This window comes from Myotis myotis, unplaced genomic scaffold (genome assembly GCF_014108235.1).
Source record: "Myotis myotis isolate mMyoMyo1 unplaced genomic scaffold, mMyoMyo1.p scaffold_m19_p_17, whole genome shotgun sequence".
NCBI lineage: Eukaryota > Metazoa > Chordata > Mammalia > Chiroptera > Vespertilionidae > Myotis > Myotis myotis.
The window spans coordinates 3,393,074-3,413,573 of record NW_023416321.1 but is presented as its reverse complement, the minus strand read 5'-3'; the positions used below and the strand labels follow the sequence as shown (position 1 = coordinate 3,413,573).

The 20,500-nt window shown below is 58.4% G+C and overlaps 2 protein-coding genes across 10 annotated transcripts in view; one reads left to right on the top strand and one right to left on the bottom strand.

Moving 5' to 3' along the window:
- Positions 1 to 785: 785 nt before the first annotated feature.
- NAT9 (N-acetyltransferase 9 (putative)) lies at positions 786 to 4,387 on the bottom strand. Of its 4 annotated transcripts, none has more exons than XM_036338989.1 (7): positions 4,180 to 4,387; positions 3,665 to 3,750; positions 2,716 to 2,825; positions 2,038 to 2,181; positions 1,378 to 1,437; positions 1,053 to 1,147; positions 786 to 944 (listed from the first exon to the last, which is right to left on the bottom strand). In XM_036338989.1, exons 2-7 carry the CDS (start codon positions 3,739 to 3,741, stop codon positions 822 to 824), a joined length of 609 nt encoding a protein of 202 aa, XP_036194882.1. In that variant the 5' UTR covers positions 3,742 to 3,750; positions 4,180 to 4,387; the 3' UTR covers positions 786 to 821. The 4 variants fall into 4 exon arrangements, with proteins under 4 accessions (XP_036194882.1, XP_036194884.1, XP_036194883.1 ...); XM_036338991.1 differs by having other exon boundaries at positions 4,288 to 4,387; XM_036338990.1 differs by having other exon boundaries at positions 4,284 to 4,370.
- Positions 2,825 to 20,500, top strand: part of TMEM104 (transmembrane protein 104) — a 41,889-nt gene continuing 24,213 nt past the window's right edge. The window contains exons 1-9 of one of the 6 annotated variants that reach the window (XM_036338967.1): positions 2,825 to 3,422; positions 5,227 to 5,345; positions 7,742 to 7,981; positions 9,315 to 9,436; positions 11,837 to 11,918; positions 12,370 to 12,459; positions 13,048 to 13,128; positions 16,549 to 16,648; positions 17,041 to 17,149. In XM_036338967.1, coding sequence (XP_036194860.1) covers positions 7,957 to 7,981; positions 9,315 to 9,436; positions 11,837 to 11,918; positions 12,370 to 12,459; positions 13,048 to 13,128; positions 16,549 to 16,648; positions 17,041 to 17,149 — 609 coding nt within the window. In that variant the 5' untranslated portion in view covers positions 2,825 to 3,422; positions 5,227 to 5,345; positions 7,742 to 7,956. Of the gene's footprint in view, positions 3,423 to 4,468; positions 4,624 to 5,226; positions 5,346 to 7,741; positions 7,982 to 9,314; positions 9,437 to 11,836; positions 11,919 to 12,365; positions 12,460 to 13,047; positions 13,129 to 16,548; positions 16,649 to 17,040; positions 17,150 to 20,500 lie in introns of those variants that run through there. The other 5 variants (XM_036338964.1, XM_036338963.1, XM_036338965.1 and 2 more) reach the window with 5 other exon arrangements.

Genomic DNA, 20,500 nt, shown 5'->3' with positions numbered 1-20,500 from the left:
TCAATGGGCGTCCTCCCTGCTCTGAGGTGGCCAGACCTGGCCCAGCTCTGCTAAGCACAGGTTGCCAGGCATCCATGCCATCCCGAACCGGTACCTCTGGCGCCCCCTTGTGGCCTTGACAGGTGCAGCAGCTCCCGGAGGTGGAGGGATGGAGTGGAGGGCAGGGCACAGGAGGCCTCAAACTCAGCAGAGGGGTGCTGTCCAGCCACAAGGAGCTGGATCCAAAACTAATTTACTCAAAACTGGCTCCAAAGAAGAAAGGGGGAGCAAGGATTTTCGCCCACTGTCCAAGCCTCCTGTCCAACAGGGCCACCCTCATTCGTTTCCTAACCTCTCAGGGCCACACCCAGCCAGCCTGCTTCCATAGGATGACAGGACTGAGCTGTCCTGTTGCTCCCACGCTGGACGGGACAAGCTGCAGGTGGCCTCCTGGCAGCTCACCTCCACACAGGCTACGGGCAGTGAGGAACGGAAAGCTGGCTGTGCAGTGCACTTTACTAGAGCCAGGGCCTCAGCCCGAGTGGCGCCGCTGGCCTTCCAGGAAAAGGGAAGTCCGGCCTGTTCACCAGCTCCCCCCCCCCCCCATCGTCTCCAGCTCTGCCTCTACTGATGGATTCATGCCGTCCACCCCAGGTTCTCAGAGTCTAAGTCAGGTTTGGCCGGGAGGAGGGGCTCCCTGGAGTCGCTCAGCCCCACTGTCAGCCTGGGGGAGGCCAAGGCAAAGTCCTGCCCCGCGTGTGAAGGCCCTGAAAGGAGAGCCCAGCCTGGAGAGGGTTGGCCCGGTCCGTTCACTTCCTGGTGCAGGGCTCTCAGCCGGGCTCCTAGGACCCATCTCTATAGGGCCTCTCTTCCACGTGGCTGGTCTGCTCCAGAAGCCACTGCTGCTCCGGCTCACTCATCGTCAGTCTGAGTGTCACCTCCTGGAAGACGCTGCTCACGGCCACCTAGGACAGCCAGAGATCAGGGGTGGCTAAGCTGCAGCCACAGGTGCTAGCACCAGCGGGCCCCACCACCCAGAGCCAGGCTTCACCTCCGGCCAGCCTCATCCTTACCTGCTCAAAGTGAAGTTTCTGGAACATCCGGATGCTCGGTTCATTTCCTTGCCCAATTTTAGCCTCAAACTTGGTCAGACCTAGCTTGGTCACTCCTCCCAGAGGAGATGAGAAAGGGACAAGCTGCAGGAGGAAGGTCTCTCCAACACCCGCTGCCCCACCCGCCCCCCGCCCTGTCCCAGTGTGCAGTGCAGGCACCTGTCTCCCGTCTTCCCCACTGCCCCGCCTGCACCCTCAGACCTGAAGAAGGCTCACTCCCAACCTGCGCTACCCTCACCTGGGGCCTGGCCAGCTCTCCCCACACTGTCTGCTCTGACTTCCTTACCATAGGACATCATCATGAGCGCGGCCTCGGTGCCAAAGCCCTTGCCCCTGCAGCTGGGCTCTAGGAGAAAACGACAATCATGGACACCATGTGCCAGGCTCCCGGGCAGGCACAACACATGCGATCTCACTTAATCCTCACAATTCTACCAAGTCTGTAAATATAATTACCATTCTGCAGATGAGGGACAGAGGCACCCAGAAGGGAAATGACTAGCCCAAGGTCTCGGTGTGGAGACACCCAGCAACCTGACCCCAAAAGCTGACTCTTTAACCTCAACATGCTGCCTTATGAGGAGTCGTACAGCCTCTTAGGAGAAGGCTAAGGACCAAGAAGGACACAGAAACTGGAGGGGCTCCTCCCACAGCCTGGGAAGATGCTCCAGGGAAGATCAACTATTTTAGAGGATCCCCCAGACCACCCCCAAAATAGGGCAGAGTAAAGTTCGAAGACCCTAAATCCAAAGGCTGAGTTCACACCCACGCATAAGACAGGAACAGAGTGACCTGCAGGCTAACAGGGTGCCAAGTGGCAGTCTGCCCCAGCCAGGTGCTGGGCTCCCCAATGCCAGAGCCTCCCATTGAGCCCCTGGAGGTCCCTATGCAGCCTCGGCCGCCTTAAGGTTCAGCAGATCCAAGGCCCAGGAGGGAGGAAACGAACCTGCAATCATGACCTCGATCTCCCCCAAGGAGGGGTCCCCTAGATCTGTGAGGAAGAGGTTCACATCCCCCGCCATGCAGCTCTCTTCGGTGGTGCCTGGCTGGGCCAGCCACTTCGCTGCGTCCAGCACAATGAAGGTACACTCTACGGAGGGAGGCCGCAGGGTTAACATCTACACGCCCAGTGAGGCCAGTCTTCCTACCCGAGCCAGAGCACTAGCAGCGTCCCCGAGTCTGGCAGGAGAAGGGGGGCCAGAGCTTCCTGCGGCTGATTAAAAAGCCCTCAATCTGCCTCTTGCAGGAAATGATGGCCTTCTCCAAGCAGCAAGTGTATTTTCAGACTGCAGGGGGCTCAAAGAAGAGCAGGAACCACACTGGGCTTGCAGCTAAGGATGTGAGGGGCAGGCCCTCAATTACAACCACAGCCCAAAATACTTCCTTTAAATCCTTCCAGCCGGGCCCAGGGAGTGGGGGAGAGGACAAAAGTGTCTGCCACAGGGACCAGCTTCAGCGGGCACCAGAGTGTGAGGGTTGCAAGCACCTCTCAGGCTTTTCACGGGTGTCTGTGCCTCAGAAGGGCTACAGCTGGGAAGAATGGGAGGGACCCTGGAGGCTGCCTCTGGCGTCGGCCCCCCCACTGCCAGCCCAGCCCAGCCCAGCCCAGGGTCGCACTCCTCACTGTCCGCATCTTCCCGCCAGCTGCGCTGCATCACATACTCCTGCTCCAGGGTCAGCGGCTCAGAGGCCGTCAAACGCTGCAGCTCCTCTGATTTCATCCACTCGTGGTACCTGCAGGGCCAGAGGGGCGGCCTTCAGCAGGCAGGACTGATCCAGGGGCATTGGGCCTGACACTGAGATGAAGAAACAGGTGGTAGAAAGGAGAACCCCAGAAGGCTAACTCAAGGGCGCAGAGAAGACCCAAGAAAAGGGTTATAGTTGCTCCTAAGGCAGAGAGCCACAGGCACAAGACCTAGAGGCAGGCTAGACCCACAAGAGAACAGCAGGAGGGGTCAGTTCTGTCTGTCCAGTTTCCCATCCTGTCTCTGGGGTCAGTGTGGGGGAGTGGTATAAAGCCAAACATTCCTCGAATTCCTGAGGGAAAGAATATGGCAAGCTGACCGCTGCAAAGAAGGCTGGACAGAGCTCCACAAGGAAACCCCAAACAGAAAACTACAAGTAGAGACCACACCCCTACACCACCACCATTCCAGTCTACCAGACTTTGCCAACTACCCCCCAGAGTCCCACCCTGCAACTCAGTCCCCGCCTTTCAAAACAGGAGACATCAAACCACCCCCCACCCCCCAGCTCAGTTTATGACAAGCTGAAGTCTCCACGAACAGAAAATTCACTGGCACCAAAGGAATGTCGCTACTTCACAATCAGGTGAGAAGGCAATTTTTTCCTTGCATTTAGTGAACATTAACTAATTCCTTGCTGAGAGGGTGAAAGGGAACAGCGGGGATGGGTGACCTCTTCCAGGGAAGTGAGTCCTCTGCTTCACTGTTCACTTTTTCCTGCACGTAATCACTTCTCACACCCATGCTTCTCCTCCGAGGAAAGAGCCTCTGACATTTGGGCTGCGCCTCGGAGAGCCGCCTTGCACCCATGTCAGGTGGCACGGTTACCTGGGCACATGCTCTGCGGTGTAGGGTACCAGCACCACCTTCTTCCCCAGGAGCGAGACGTTCTGGTTTAACCTCATGGTCGCAGCCTGAGGGTGGGGAGCGCACGGCCTTCAGGACCCTGAGTTTCCTCCCACGTAGGGTGGGAGTCCAGGCTCTCAACTCGCTAAATGCCTCCTGGGGCCGAGGTGTCAGGAGAGCCTTCCCTTCGAAAGACTGCAGAGAACAGGGGCCCTAAACCCCTTGCGAGAAAGGCGGCCGGTTTGGCTACAGGTGGTGAGACATCCTTACTCGCGCCTTCAAGAGCCAAGACTGAACTGCCATTCCGGCGGGTTCCTCCCGCCCCACCTCCCAGAACTTCGAAGCCTCCAACCCAAAGCTCCCATCGCTAGCCCAGTCCTGAGACCCCGCCCCAGCCCGGCCCTTAAACCTCCTTCCCATCACCCCACTGGCCTCCGGCCTCCGTCTCCCACTTCCCACGCCAGGTCCCCAGGCCACGTCAGGGTAGGGGAGCTCACGTTCTCAGCCCCCTCCCGGATGTGCGGGGCTACAGGCTGCTCCCCTGTACCCTCACCCCGGACCCCAGCCACCGGGGTCCCTGGGCGGCCAAGTTCACACCCACTTCCCTCGGACGAAGGCGTCCCTAGAAGAACCCGGGAGCCGCCTCTTGCAACTAGCCCCGCTTCCCCACCCGGCCGCCGGGCGCCCCTCCCGCTCACGCTGGGCGCACACCCCGCCCACTTCCGCCACGCAGACGGCAGCCGCCGGGGCCCAATCCCGGTCCCGCCCCCACGAGGCGCCCAATCAGCGCGCCGCACCCCGCCCGAGGCGCGCGCCGACCAGGTGGGCGCCCGGCGCCGGCGCATGCGCGCTGAGGGCGCTGGTGCGGGACAGCTGGCGCCGGCAGCTGCCCGGGGGCTGGAGGCGGCGGCCGCGGCGGCCCGGGGCGCGCCTCGCTGCAGGTAAGGGGCCGCGCGCGACGGCGGGTGGGCTGGGGCGGCGCAGGTTCCGGGTTCTCTCTGGAGGGAGGGAGAAGTCGGGGAAAGGCTCGGAACGGGGGCTCTTGAGAAGAGGGGGAGGCTTGAGAGTGGGGAGCCTTACGGCGGGGAGGGCAGAAAGCCGGTTAGGGGTTCAGGAAGTGGAGGTCCCATTAAAAAGGCGAGGCTTTGGGGGCAAGAAGTTGGGTTGGAGGGCGACCTGGGAAAGCCCCCGGCCCCTTGTCCTAGGCGGAGAGGCGGACAGTGACTTGGGCTGCCCTGTGCGGTAGTGAGCTCGCTGTCCCTGCATTCAACGGGGAGCAAGCGTCCCAGAGTGTGGCAAGGGGGCGCTTGTGGTGCCCGAGGCTTCGTGGCTCCCAAGGCCTCTTATATGACTCGAGGTCCGAGCGGCAAGGAAACTCCAGCCAGGTGGGCGTCATCCCGGGAGACCTCCCCCCGGCCGCCTTGTCACAGACGTGGACACCGTGAGCGTCTGTGATAAAGGACCGGGGCGCGGGGGGCGCCTGCAGACCTGCCGCCACCTCGGTCGAGGCCGGTCCGCACGCTGACGTCTGCTCTTTGCCTTAGGGAGCCGCAGCAGCCGCCGCCCCCGCGAGGAAGAACGCCCCGCCCCGCCGGCGCGCCCTTCCTCACTTTTGGAAATGGCGGGTGAAATCACGGAGACCGGGGAGCTCTATTCTCCCTACGTGAGTTTTACTTTTAGAACCTGTTTTGCCCACATGAGTTGCCCCTGGCTCCTGAGCAGCCCTCTGCTCGCAGTGGACTGGCCCCGTTCCCCCGCGTGCCTAGACCCTGGGGAGAGCCGGGTGGGGGACCTCCAGCAGCAGCAGCCCTGGTGGCTCAGTGTGATGAGACTCAGGTTTGTTCACTTTTTTAAAAATATATTTTCATTGATTTCATAGAGGGAGAGAGAAATAGAAACATCAGTGATGAGAATCATTGATTGGCATGCACGCCCCCTACTGGGGATCAAGCCCATAACCCAGGCGTGTGCCCTTGATAAGAATCAACCCAGGACCCTTCTGTCCGCAGGCTGCCGCTCTATCCATTGAGCCAAACCAGCAAAGGCAGGTTTGTTCACGTTTTACATGTTGATCAGAGAGCGGTGGAGAAAACTAAATTGACTTGCCAACTCTGTACCTCAGGGCCGCTACCCGCTCCACACTGTGCTGCCTGCCTTCCAATGGACAGTGATTGACAGCTGCTGCCTGGGTTTTGCTCACGTCTGCAGTTTGAAACGCCTTGGGTTTTTAGCTGAATTTTAAGTTGCACAACTTTTGCAGCCTTGGATGGCGTAAGAGGCAGAGGAAGCACGCAGACGCTTCAGTTGCAGTTTGGTGGAGTCTGTGATTAGAACAACTGGAATGATTGATTTCTCCGTCTTAGGATTGTGTTACCCCCACCCCCACCCCCCCAAACACACACACACACACACACACACACACTCAGTTTATCTCCTTGGTGTGATATAAGATTGGCCATGTTTACATCATGGAGTGCTCTTGCCTGGATAAGTAGCTGGAGGGAGGGAATAATCAAAGGACTGACTCACGTTGCTTCCAGGTATCCAGGGAAAGCAGCACCGTCTTAAGCAGCGAGAGTCCTCTTTCTAGAACTTACCTAGCCTTTAACAGCCGCCCTGCTTTGCACTGACCTTCCCGGCCCGGGATGCCTGCCCTGCTCCCGTTAGCGTCCCAGCCTCTACAGCTGTGGTGTGATGGCCGAGGAGGGGCCTCTGAGAACAGCTGGAAAGGCCTCCACAGCAGGGCCTTCTTGCCGGGCACGGGCCATCCGTGTGCAGCACAGGAGGAGCCTTCTTTATGTCAGCAACGTGCGGGGGGGGTCTTTCTTGAACTTGGGATGAACTGAATCGCGTCCCTCTGATCTGAGCAATTGTGTCACAGCACACATCCTCCTTTTGGCACCAGCAGGGTGAGGTCCACAGTGTCCATCAAAGTCCCTGGGGTTCCTGCTGCTGCTCAGAACATCAGAGCTTAGAACTGACTCATTTCTGCAACTGAGTTTGAGGAAGGAAAAAACTGATATGCTCACTTTTCTTGTGCCTCCAGCTGAACTGTAATCATTTCACGTATCAGCGTGTGCCCACAGGCAGCAGGGCAGTGAACCCTAAACGCCTCAGTGGGTTCTGCTTTTTTTAAAGAACATGTTTTTATTAATTTTCGAGAAAGAGGAAGGGAGAGGCATAAATGGAAACATCGACGAGAGAGAAACATACATCCAGTGGTTGCCTCCTGCACGTTCCCTACTGGGGATCGAACCCACAACCTGGGCGTGTGCCCTGACCAGGAATCAACAGGTGGCCTCTTGGTGCATGGAATGACACTCAACCACTGAGCAACACCGGCCGGGCTGCTTTTTTCTGTTTTTATCCTTCATTTCCTATGTGTTTGGGGGTTTTTGAGGGCCTGCTCTGGGCATTTGCCATCAACAACTGCATGTATTCTCTTATCCTACTGGTAGGGAGAGAGGGCCTGTGTTGAGGATGAGGTGGCATTACCAGGACTTAGTGGTCAGGGTCTGAGGAGCGAGCATGCCTTCTTGCTGAGGTCTCCTTCACCCCGTCATCCTGGGAGAACAGTTCTTGATCCCCTCTGAGAGCAAGATCTTGGCTCAGTGGATAACGAGCCTTGCAGAAGGGTGTAGGGGACAAGGCTCCAACCACCTGGACCACACCGGCCAGGGTAAGGGTTGTTGCTTATAAAAGTGATAGAGAACAAAGCTCCAGGGAGATCAAATGTTAGGTCATCGACGGGGCCTGGTCTGTTAGTGCCCAGAAACCCTGCAAAACGTTGAACCCCCGTCACGGGCACCAGGGCCCCACGCCGTTCCACTGCCTGGCTGTGCTTCAGCCTGACCTGCCTCAGAGCCCCTCGGCCGTACCTCCCTTCCCACCTCAGGCCTCTACCTGGAGGCTCTTCCCTGGCCCGGTGCCTGGGCGGCTCCCTCTCATCCTTCAGGTCCTGGCTTGAGTGTCACCACGAGCTCTTCCTGAGTGTCCTGTAGTTAGAGTGTTCCCATGATCCTTTGTCACGGTGCCCTGCGCCCTGCTTCTTTCCTTCAGGGCACTTCTGCGAGGCGCTCGTCACCGTTCCCCTGTTGCCTCTCCCCCCACGTGAGGTCAAGGTCCTGCCTGTCTTCCTCAGTGTCCTCCCCAGCTCCCAGCACAGAGCCAGGCCCATGGGAGGCTCTGGGAAGGTGCTGACTAGACGAGTGAATGAGCAGAACTGAGCTAGCCGGGGAGTCGTTCCTGCACTGGGACACACCAGCCTCAGCGCGATGGAGTCAGCCAACAAAAGGACAAGTTAGTGTGTGGTGGACACCCAGAGTTCCTTGTGAAAAGCCAGCTCTGGGAACTTCCTGTTGGGAAGGCCAGGTGGGCTGTGTGTCCTGTTTCTCACCCGGCTGCCACCCTCGGGTTCTCGCAAGTCCCCGTGGGCCAGGGCTCCCAGCAGGGCGTCACCTGGCAGTAGTGTGGTGATCCAGTCCTTCTGGGCTCTGTCCATGAGATCACATTAAGATAATGATGCTTCAGACCAATGAAACTGTCAGCCTCGTGTCCGAGGGGACCTGAGCGAGGGCCCTGCGGCCCCGCTGAGGACTCCTGTCTTGAGGCTGTGTGCCAGGCCCGAGGGGTGCGGAATAATTGTAATTAACGGAGCTGGAGTCGGGTTGGCATTAGAGTTGAGTTTAAACCCTGAAGTCGGTGACCCTGCGATTGCACTGAGCTTGGTGGCCAGGGACTAGCAGGAATGGGGAGCAGCTGCAGGTGGGCGCAGGGTTCCTTTTTGGGGGGATGAGGTGGAATTAGATGGTGATGCTGGTTGCACAACCTCATGAATTTACTGAAAACACTGAACGGTGTGCTTTAAAGGGATGGATTTCATGGCATGTGAATTCTATCTCAACTTTTAAAAAAAATCCCTGAAGTTCGTGTGGGGAGGAAGACAGGGAAGGGGAAGCAGCAGGATTGTCGGGGTCCGGAAGGACGACGGCAGAATGGGTGGAGAGGAGGCCTGGGCCCCGTGCCTGGTGAGCTAGGAAAAATGGAAGACCACGGTCTGGTTGGGCAAAGAGCTAACATCTGTGACGCAGCTCTGAGGAATGAAATGACAAGAGGTGGGGCGGTGGCGGCAAAAATGGAGCATAAAACTGATCAGCCCTAACTGGTTTGGCTCAGTAGATAGAGTGTCAGCCTGCGAACTGAAGGGTCCCAGGTTCGATTCAGGTCAAGGGCATGTACCTCGGTTGCGGGCACATCCCCAGTAGAGGGTGTGCAGGAGGCAGCTGATTGATGTTTCTCTCTCATCGATGTTTCTAACTCTCTATCCCTCTCCCTCCCTCTCTGTAAAAAATCAATAAAATATATATTTTTTTAAACTGATCATCGGAGACATTGGAAAGGATCCATGGGATGTGGGGCTTCAGTCATCCAAGTGTTGGGGTCTGGTCCCCAACATGCCGGTGCAGGGCTGGCCTGGTGAGCACCTGGGTGGAATGCTCCTCCTTCCCTGCCTCCCTGCCTGGAGGCGGGCCTCCTGGCCGCCGTGGTCTTGCTGCCCCTGGGTCGTCCTTGGGCGCCGTTGTGGGGAGAGGTTAGTTAATGCCTGGGCTTGACTGTGGCTTCTGTGTCCCAGGTTGGACTGGTGTACATGTTCAACCTCATCGTGGGCACCGGCGCGCTCACCATGCCCAAGGCCTTCGCCTCTGCTGGGTGGCTTGTCAGCCTGTTCCTGCTGGTGTTCCTGGGCTTCATGAGGTAAGAGGCTGTCACTCGGGGCTCGGGGCTGGGGGTTGGGGGCTGGGGGCCGGGGCAAAGCTGAGCAGCCTGCCCAGGAAGCGCAGGGAGGTGGGGAAACGTCCTTGGGGGCAGGAAGATGTTGGTGATGAGTCTTCAACAAGGTGGCTGGGGGGAAGGGAGGGGGGGAAGGGGGAGATACAAAGGTCTCCAGTGCCTCGTGCGTTGCACAGCCCTGACCAGCTAAAACGGGAGACTGGAATGTCTCACGTGGTTCCACCCCGGCCGGGGTGCCTCCCCTCTTGTACATTCTTGAGGAAATATCACCGAGCCACAGGAGAAGAATCTGATAGTTGTTGAAGGTGCCGGGGAATCGGTTTGGAATTTAGAATTTGCTTCAGATAGTTCACGGAGTAGTAAGTGGTAAACACACAGCACTCGCGTAGCCGGGTGTTGCCCTCACCTGCCTCGTGCCCGGCAGCACCCAGGCCGGCGCCTCCCAGCCCTCCAGGGTCCTGCTCCCGGAGCCACGTGGGGGATGCAGGCAGGCAGGTCTGACGCCGGTTAGCCAGTGCCCAGGCTGGTGAGGGATTCAGGACGAAGCCCTCTCCCCCGGGTGGGAATCCACAAGCTCTAAGAAAGAGGAGGGAGGCACCACCTGTCAACACCCCGGAAAGGTGACACCAGGCGGAGAGGTGACACCCCGCGGTCCTCAGGTGCTGGTACCCCGCTGAGCAGCACGGAGCCCTGCCCTGCACTCTCCTTTTTGGTGGGAGACAGGCAGTGAGGAGTAAGATAACAAATAAGTAAACCGCAGAGTCAGTTAGAAGGTGATGTAGTAACAATGAGACAAAACCCCACAAACATAGTGGGGGAGGGCGGGTGATCACAGTTTCAGGTCGGTGCTCAGGGGTCACGGAGGCGGCGTTTAAGCAGATGGCCAGGAGAGAGGAGTGGAAGAACGGAACATGGGTAGTTGAAGCCGACTGAGACCTTGAGAGGCTCAGGGCGGGTAGGAGAATGCCCGAGTTCTTCAGTCCGTTCATGCCTTATCTTTAGGGCGGTTTGGGGGCCAACCTTGGTGCTATTGGCTCATAATGACGTACGTACTGTGAGCCTTGGCAGCCAAGAGCCCTAAAAGTCCTTGTCCTTCTGTGACTCTGCTGTCCCCTCTAAAGGCCCTTCAGCACCGGCAGCCGCCTGAGTGGGGAGTGATTATTGGGGGCCCCGGGTAAGGGCCACCATGCCCCCGCCTTGCTCACCCCATTTATATTTGAACATGATCAATGAGTTGGCTTTGTGCAACTGTGAGAAGCCTCTTCATGCCTTAATTAAGATTGATTTTAGTTTTACTTCCAAAAAGAAGGGAAAATCTAAAGCCTTAAAATGGTCACTTAGGCAGGATAATGAGAAACCGTCCTAGGAGATGCTGAGCTGGCTGCCCGCCCCCAGCCTGGAGTGGATATGGATTTAACTCCTATTGCACTTGCCACCTGACTGCTGGGCTGAGGAGTCTGCCTACGGCAGGTGACAGCCCTCAGAGGGCTCAGGGTCAAGTCCAGCGGCAGAGCCGTGCTGTCCAGGTGGTGATGGCAGGGACAGAGCCCTCCCTCAGGTCTGTGGCGGGAAGGCCGCCTCCCCTGAGCCTCCTGCCGACAGAAGCATCCGTGCGTCCCAGCTGTCGTCTCGGCCTCTCCGGTTTCTTTACGAGGAAGAGAAAGGGTGATTTGTCACTGTAGTCTGACTTCTCAGCAAATGTCTGGTGCCGCCTCCCAGCCTCCCTTTTGATGGAGGCCATAAAAATGCAAGCTTATTTTCATATTAGCCAGGTTATTAGGAAAGTGAAAATACACCACCCCCAAAAGGGCGGCAAGGACAGGTTCCAGAGCCAAGTGATCCTTTTCCATTATCCTGCCTGTGCTCTGTCATCAGCGTGTGTCATTGGAACTTGACCATGTGCCTGTGTCCCAGCAAGGAGAGTGGAGGCTGCCTCTGCCCTTCCCGGCACCTTGCGGGCCCGTGAACCTGCCTCCTCCTTCTGACCTAGAGCACCAGGTCACCACCCCTGCCCCCAAAGGCCCCTTTTTGGTGTGCGGTACTGCATGGCCCTGTGTCGCCTCTGCTGTGCATCCGAAACACCTTTTACATGGGGACGGGGACATCAAGGCAAGCACACGAGGCAGCCCGTGTACACACACACACACACACACACACACACACACACACACGCACACGCACACACTTCTGATCAGGCCAGACCCACCGTGAGAGTTTCCCAGGAAACAGCTCCAAGGAGGGACAGGGCTTCGGTCTGGCCGGGTTGTTGGTCCAGTCCGGTCTTTGAAATGACTTCCTTTTTCTTTGTTCCTCCTCTAACCTCCTGCCTGCCTTTGGCGATTCACGCGTGGCCTTCCCCTGCAGCTTTGTGACGACGACCTTTGTGGTGGAGGCCATGGCGGCAGCCAATGCGCAGCTCCGCTGGAAGAGGATGGAGAACCACCAGGTGCGCCCGTTGCCCTTGTCTCCGGGCAGTGCCCCTGTCCGCTTGTGTGCCACTCACTGGCCAGTCCTTTCCCCCCGATGCGTGGCGGACCCGTGTCCACAGCACTGCTAGGGACCCTGCCCCGAGCAAAAGCTTAGCAGCCACCTAAGCTCAGAACGCCTGCAGCCTCTGCTCTTTCCAGTTTGCCTCCTGGTCCCTCCTGCCCCACCTTGACCCAGCTCAGTCCTGCTGAGCTTCTGCACCAGGGTCTGTGCCGTGGCCTTGGACCCGACGTCCGACTGTGCCTGCGCCTTCTAATGTGACCGAGGGGATGTGCCGAGAGCTTCCCAATCAGATCCCTTCCAGAAAGAAATAACAGAGGAGGCGGGTGCTCCGTTGTCATGGGGTTTCCTGCCGTAACGGACCCCTTTCCTGTGCTTGTCCCCCTCCCTGCGCGCTCTGTCCTAGGAAGACGACGACAGCTCCTCCGCCGCCTCTGACAGCGACAGTCGGGTCCAGGACAGCTACGAGCGGGCAGAGCAACGGCCCATCCTGTCTGTGCGTAAGTCTTGGGGCTCCTGGCCGGCCTGCACTTCCCTGGGGCCACAGGGTCCCTTTCCCCGCAGAGAGGACTGGGGAGTCTCTGCAGAGACCCCGTGGCCCTTCTCGCCTGCAGGTGGCTCCTGGGAAGGCTCCGTGGTAAAGAAGGAGTCCAGACCCAGGCTTCCCCCTGCAGGCTCAGCACTTAGTAACGCTTGCACCCCAGCTTCCCACCTCGGCTGCCATTGTGGGAATAATGAAATGCCTGTCTCAGTGCTGGTGCACACTGGGCGTGCCAGTACATCTAGGGTCTCCGAGTTCTCTCCTTCCTCCTGTCCCACCACACACACGCACACGCACTTGCACTGCACGTGCCCGAGAGTCTGATCCCTGCTCTGGCCGAGCAAGGGCTAAGCGTCCCCTTCTGACCCCACGACCAGCATCCCTGAGGTCCCTTTCTAGATATTTTGAACCATAAGCATTAAGAAAAGTTTTCTCAAGAGTTTAAAACGCGGGGATTTCATTATTCTGGAGAGTTCTGAGCTCAGTCGCCCCTTCTAGAAGCCAAATGAACCAACCTCCTCCTCTTCCTTGTCCTCTGGCTCCACAGAGAGACGCGGCTCTCCGAACCTTTTTGAAATCACAGACCGCGTGGAAATGGGGCAGATGGCCTCCATGTTCTTCAGTAAAGGTACACGTTACTTCCAAGGCGGCGAGGGAGGGGGAGCTCGCACTTCTACTGACCCGGGCGCTTGGAATGAGGGTCCCGCCTGGACAGTGGGACGGGGCAGGCGACGGGAGGAGCGGATTGCTGACCGGCTCCCAGTGCTCTGAGCAGCCAGCTGCCGAGAGACCTGGGCGGCTTCAGGTGGTTTCCTTGGACTCCTCTTCGTCATCGGCGCTAGGAATAGGGAGGCGGCTGCTTATCTCCTGCTGAACACAGAGGTCAGGAGTCCTAAGCAGCTGCCCAAGGAAGGGGACCCATGGAGGCCGGCTGGTCACGTTGTGCCTCTTGCTTGATTGCCTCTGACCGGTCTCTCTGCTTCTGGACTCTTCTGTGTAGAGGCTTCGCTGCGTGTGTTCTCTGTCTCTTCCTGGTGGCCAGCAGAGGGCGCTGGGAGCCCGTGCACAGGGCCGCTGTCTGGGATCTGAGCGCCTTAGAACCTCTCCCCACTCTCTACCTGCCCACTGCACGGCTTGGGATTCCTGCCCTTCCCTTCGGGGGCTTGGCTACAAGCTGACAGGACCCAACGAGCTCAGGTGCTGGGTTGTTGGGTGTTTCACCAAAACACCTTATGCCTCCGTGGCCAGTCTTGTTCTTTTGGAAGAGGAGCTATGCAAGAGTCGTTTTTTAATGCTCAGACCTGTTTTTCCTTCTTAGAGTCCAACACATCTGACATCCTTGCCTTTGCGGTTCCCCTGGGAGGTTTTCTGCCCCTTTGCCGGAGCCCCTGGCTGCAGCGGGGGGCGTTGCCACCCGCTCTTTTCCGTTTTGAACATGGCTGTACTAACTTAGAGCTGGGGTGGGGGTGGGGGTGTAGGAACTGGAAGCTTCTTGCTGCTTTTTAGGACACTGAGTGTTCTCTTCCCCACTGGTGGTGTGATGGGACTGTCTAGTCCAAAAGGTTGTCAGCAGCAGGCAAAGGTGGCCCGAGCGTCCACTCCCATCCCCCGTGCCAGCCTCACAGAGGGTTTCCAGGATTCATGAAAACCAGATCGGTCGTGTCTGCCCACTTCTGTGTCAATTTGTTCCATTTCTGCCTCTCCCCACCTCACTAGACTAAGATAAGAGATCGTAAACATGTCCCCCCAGGAACCATACGTGGTCTCCTTCCAAATGCAAGCTTTTGAAATAAATGCACATTAGAGCCCGGCTGGTGTGGCTCAGTGATCGAGTGTCGACCTATGAGCCAAGAGGTCACGGTTCAATTCCTGGTCAGAGCACAAACCGGGTTGCGGGCTCAATTCTCAGGTGGGGGGCGTGCCGGAGGCAACCAGTCAGTGATTCTCATCCTTGATGTTTCTATCTCCCTCTTCTTTCCTCTCTGAAATCAATAAAAGTAAATATTTTTAAAAGCACATTGGAGGGCAGACGCTTACCTTTTAAACCTCCTTTCTGATTTGCGTGTTTTGTAGTCCGCGCTGATTTCTTAAGAATTCTAGGAACTTGTGGTTTGGCTTTGTCTTCCCTCCCCGTGCGCTAGGCTCCTGGTTTACCTCAACTGTGTGCGAGCAGCGCCCGCTTAGAGGACGTCGTCTCCGGTTTCCGCTCAGCACTGCTGCCGTCTGGGCCGGACCACCCTTTGCCAGGGGGCCTGTCCTGTGTGTATCGGGTGCTGAGGAGCGTTTCTGCCCTCTGCACACTGGTTGCCAGCAGCACCTCCCAGCTATGACATTGTCAGATGTCCCCAGTAGGGGTTGCGGGACAAAATTGCCCCCTGATGAAAACCACTGCTCTGCTCTCTTCCCGATTTACAGATTGTCACCTACCACCCTCACCAAGGGCCGCCACCCCCCACAAAATCAGACCAGCCTCATCTCTTGTCATTAGGAATGCCAGGCCTCCATCATTGCTGTCCTCTCAGGAAATTCATTGATCTTCCAACATTTTGTGTCTTGTAATGAAATGTATTGATCAGGGAGGGCCAGTGGCAGTTTATAAACAGAGCTGACCCCGGATTCTGTGGCAGGTGAAGGAGAGGCTGGGGGGGGGGGGGGGGAGTTCCTCCCTGATTCTGTGGCAGGTGAAGGAGAGGCTGGGGGGCGGGGGGGAGTTCCTCCCTGATTCTGTGGCAGGTGAAGGAGAGGCTGGGGGGCGGGGGGGAGTTCCTCCCTGATCTGTGGCAGGTGAAGGAGAGGCTGTGGGGGAGGGGAGTTCCTCGCTGCAGAAAGACAAGCTGGGGCGCGGGCTGTCCTTGGAGCCTGGGTGAGTGGCAGGCAGACCGCGGGGGCTACTGAGCTTGGACAGTGAGGCTGTCTGAGGCTCCTGGGCTCTTTCAAGGCCTGTTTTTTCCTGGTTTCTCCCCCCCCACCCCCCTCCCCCCCAGATTCCTAGGAGCAGAGCCGCCCTCAGAGAGCCCAGGAGGAGCATGTCCCGGCTTTCCCCTGGGGCCCCGGAGGCTTTTCTGAGCCACCGGCATCGGGAGGCAGCTGTCACTTCATTTTTCTTTCTGTTCCCCGTGAAGCCAGCCGCTTGAGATCAGTACCATCAAAATGAGCAGCCAGTCTGAACGGAGGTTTGAGACTGGCTGTCGGACTGTGACCCTGGGGCTGCAGGGCCCAGACCTTTCTTCAGCGTCTTTATAGGTGGAGGCACGTGGCGTTTAGCGCCGGTGGAGTCCTCAGTGTACGGGGTTGGAGGCGGTCAGGGTGTTGGGAAGTGAGGCCAATGGGATCAGGACCAGAGCCTGCACTCCCAGCTCCGAGTGCAGGCCCCTCCTGCAGGCCAGGGGACCAGGGTTTGCCCCTGCACAGAGAGCCCCATGTGCCCCGCCAGAGCCTGCGTCCGCCCTGGCCACGCTTCGTAAGGGGAGTGGCCCACCTGAAGCACCGCTCCTGCACTGCCTCTCCCAGCACCTCTCCTCGCACGCCTGGCCACCCCACCCTCCGCGGCTTGGCCATTGGTCTTTGGAAATGGAGGGCTTTACCCTCCCGATTGTAGCTTTAGAAGCTGGGCCTTCTGTTACCTTCTCTGCTTTTCAATTCCCTGGCAGCGTCTTCTGTCTTAGAGCCTGGGCTTGGCTGTAAAGGGGGCCCTGGCCCAGGGGCCTCACCCAGAACATCTCTTCTCCTCCCCTCCCTCCCTTCCCCCTCCACCCCTTCCCTAGACACCCTGCCCTGAGCCTGAAGGTGCCTGTGGTTCCTCCCCAGCCCATGCCTCTCACTCACCGGGCACCTGTCTGGAGCCTCACTTAGCCCCTCTCGGGTGAAAGTCGTGAGCAGATGTGTCTCCTGCCTGCATTACAGTGTAGCTTTGGGGTCGTTTTCTCATCCTTTTGGGAGAGAACAGGAGCCAGGAGAACCAAAAGCTATGGGAGGGGTAGAAGCTGAGTCCTCAAAAAAGAATGCAATGCTCCTGTGGCTGCCTGACCGGTGACTTTGTTCCTTCCAGTGGGGGTCAACCTGTTCTATTTCTGCATCATCATCTACCTGTACGGGGACCTGGCCATCTACGCTGCCGCCGTGCCCTTCTCCCTCATGCAGGTGTCCTGGTGAGTGTCCCCTCCCACCCCCACCCCCCTCGTGTTGCCACACGGGCTTCCTGGGCGGTCAGGGGAGGGTTTTCAGAGTAGAAACACACACCGAGTGAATCTGTCAGCACGACCCAGCCAGCTGTGCATACTGTCCCTCAGAGACCCACTCCACAGCTGTCCCCTGCCCTGCCCCATCGGGAAGGTGACTGGGAGTCCCCCGGGGGCGTCCTAACGGTGCGACAGGAACAAGTGATGCATGCCCTAAAACCTAGGAATATTCGGTTTGTGGATCAAAAGCTGCTATGGGGGGAGTGGGGAGCTCAGTGGTTGCCGGTGATTAATGATGTGACCTGCTGTGTGCTTCCAGCCAAGCAGGGAGGGCCACTCTGAGCCCCTGTTCTCTTTATCAGCAGCGCCACTGGCAACGACTCCTGCGGTGTGGAGGCCGACACCAAGCACAACGACACGGACCTGTGCTGGGGGCCCCTGCGCCGAGGGGACGTCTACCGCGTCTACTTGGTGAGTGGCCTGGCACCTGCCCGTGGCCCCGCCCCGCCTGGGCGTGTGGGCTGCCTCTCACCTCTGGCACAACCCTCCCGGGAGAAAGGTCTGCGTGGCTCCACACTCTGCTCATTACTGGGGCCTTGGTCCTGGCCAGAAGGTGGATCGTGTCACTAAGACTCTAGCCTCAGAGTGTCCTGGCGGCCAGCCTCCGTCATATGTGGTGTGGAGTTGGCATTCCGATCATTGCCAGCTCCAGGGCGGCGAACGTCGCTCGGGTTTTGAGGGGCAGTCTTAGCAAAGCCCCGTTGGAGTGAGTGCCAGGGCGACTTTTCTGGAGACGTCCATGCTTTGACCTCCCTCCTGGCCAGCCCAGGAGCATACGGTGGACCCCAGGTTTCCCGCGGGCAGGCAGGACTGAGCCATGTTAACTGGCTTTCCAGGGGGACCCCGGAGGCTTTTTTGAGCCACCAGCCTTCCCTGCCATCTGAGCTCCCCGTCTTCCCTGCTCCCCGCCCCCCGCCGACAAGGGAAGATGATGAATCTCCAGGCTCCTTCTTGATTGCTTTGTGCCATTGGGCGGGGGCGGAGGGGAGGAGAAGTAATAAGATACAAAACCAGACAGTTATTTATCTCTGCCTGCTTTGCGGGCGGGACTGAGAAATGTTTCTCTTTGCCTTTTGCAGTATCTATTAATATTCTGCTTCCTCTTGGTCCTCAGCCTGACACACATTTCGGTGTGCTGGGTGACACACAGTTTGACACGTGGCCACTTAGCTGATTTGGAGAGTGAGCGATTCGGGGAGCCGGCCTCTTAAGTTAATTACGCCTATCCTGGCGAAGGTTCGCGCAGGCCCTGCCGGCTGTGTCGTTCGTTCGTTCGTTCGTTCGGGTCTGAATTCGTTAACCCCCAGGGCTGCTGAGTGGTTGTCCTGCCTTCCCCAGCCCCACCCCAGAGACCTACCAGAGGAGTCCTGTGGCCCAAACCCTGGGAGAGAAGTTTTCCCTCTGCATTTCCAGAGCTGTCTCGTGGTCTGTGTTTCTTCTCTCCCACGTTCGGCTCTGGCTGGGAATTGATCTTTTAGTGGAAATGCATCTGAGCTCCTACCCCCTTCCCTGCCTCCCCACCTTGGGGGTGGGCAGCCAGGAGAGCCCAGGTCTGTTAGCCTCTTAGCATTGCAACAGACAGCGATTGGTAACATTAGCAAAAGTACCAGGAAGTGTAGCAACCCATCTGGATCTCTAACTGGCATGGGCAGGCTCACACAGACACGGAGCGCGTGGGCAGAGGGAACGTGTGGGCAGAGGGGCGATGCAGAGCCCTCGGGTGGGTCTTTCCCAGGGGGCCGCTGGCCCCTGTGCAGGCTCTGCCCGGCACATCCCCCTCCCACGGCAAAAGAGATACGGAGCCTGGGAATCTTGGCTGCTGCCGTTGGCCGGGTGAATTATTTAGAAGCATCATCACTGTCTTACTCGATTGTTCCTGCACTTCTTCCTGCAAACCTTCCACATCCTGGAAGCCTCGCTCCCCGAATCTCAATAACTCCGACCGAACAGAAAGAACCTTCAGGAAAGCAGACGGGCATTAATTACTGCCTTCGCCGCCCAGATACGTGCTTATAGCTCCTACAGCTAATTGCCACCGGGCCTGCAAAAGCTGTAGAAACAGGAGGGGGACGGGGAGCGGACACGGCCTGTTCTCTCTGGGCTATTGCTGCCTCCCACCCTGCCCACTGCTGGGGGCTCGGGGCTGCTGGAACGTCTGCAGTTCCGACGTGCTCTTCCCCCTCCCAACCCCCCCCTACCCCCGCTTTGGAGAGTTCACGGCAGGGGGGCCGTGCCTTTGTTTCCAGAGTTACTTCACAGCTTTGCGTGTGGCTCCCAGGTCCCTGGCTGCTGCAGGACAGTGTCTCCCGACCCTAAGTACTGGGTGCTCTGCGTCCCTTTTTCTGAGATGGGAGGGGCAAAGTGAGTGGAGAAGGGGTCGGCAGGTGTGGGTTCCTTCCTGAGTCCTGGGCTCTCGGTTGCTCGTGATGATGGCATCTTCCCCAGCGGCCTCTTTGGATCATGGGGAACCAAGGTCGTCCTTCCCCTTGCCCCCCAGTCACCCTCGTTCAGAAGGTTGTCCTTCCCTTCTGGAGGCTCCCGTGCCCCTCTCTGTGCCCCTCTCTACCAGCCGTTTCTGACTTTGCTGCCAGCCAGGCTTCACCCAAGTGTCCGGCAAGGCAGCGAGCGGACTAAAAGCGCCCTTCCCACCCCGGCACAGCCCTCTCTCTGTCCTGGGCAGAAGGCGCACCTGTCCGGGCCTGCGTGTTTGAAAGGGCCTCCTGGTGACCACTTCTTCATTGCTATTCCGGGACAGTGTGTTCTGGGGATAAAGGTACAGGCTTTCATTTTGCGGTTTAATTTTCAGAGCCTGCTGCGTTGCACATGCAGAATGAGAATATTGGGGATATTAACTCCGTGTGCAGCGTCAGGACCACACACAGGGAGGGAGCTTTCTCTCCCAGCAGCTCCCCGTCCCCTCTCCAAGCCCTTGACCTTAACAAATGGAAAATTCCTCCTCCCCTCGCGCACCTGGCGACCCCACCCACGTCCTGCGAGTGCAGTGCAGCCGACGTGGTGAGTTTCTCCCTCTCCCTCCTCGGAGGGGCCGCATCACAGGTGCTGGGAGGTGGGGGTCCTGTGAGTCAGGTGGCTCCCCAGGGCGCCCCAGCAAGTGGCCGCAGCTGGAGCCAGCAGCGACCCAGCCCTGTTATGAGGACCCATGAGAACTGACATCAGGACCTACTTTCAGGCCTCAGCCTCTCAGGACCCCACCCGCCACCCCTCCTGCTCCTTTGAAGGATCAACTAGCAAAGTGCTCTTTCAAACCCGCAACCTTGCCTCTGGCTGGGATATCTTGGGATGCTTTCTGCAGAGCTTCTGCGGCTTTGGGAGCAAACAAAGCCGGAATTTAGCATTTCATTCCTTCCTCTACAGTGAGCAGGTGCCAGCGACCATGGTGAAGTGCTAGGATGCTCCGTAAATCAGTCCAGTCCAGGCTCAGACTGTCCCCAGTGCCCGGGAACCAGAACATGGGTCGCAGTCCCCAAGAGTCAAGGGCACGGCCAAGTGTTCCTGTTTCGCTTCCTCATACCCACAGTGCTTCCCAGCCTGCTCTTCACCTCCTCTGCCCAGGGCCTGGGCCCCGTCACTGCCTCCTCCTTTGCAGTGTCAGAGGGAAGCCTGGGGGGACATGGGACTCCCCAAGTGCTGAAGGCTCCTGGCCAGTCACAGGAGCAGCAACCGCCATTCACAGGTGGACAGGGGCTGCTGGGTCACCAGCAGCCCAGCAGGCACGGGCCGAGCAGAGCTGGGAGCGCAGAT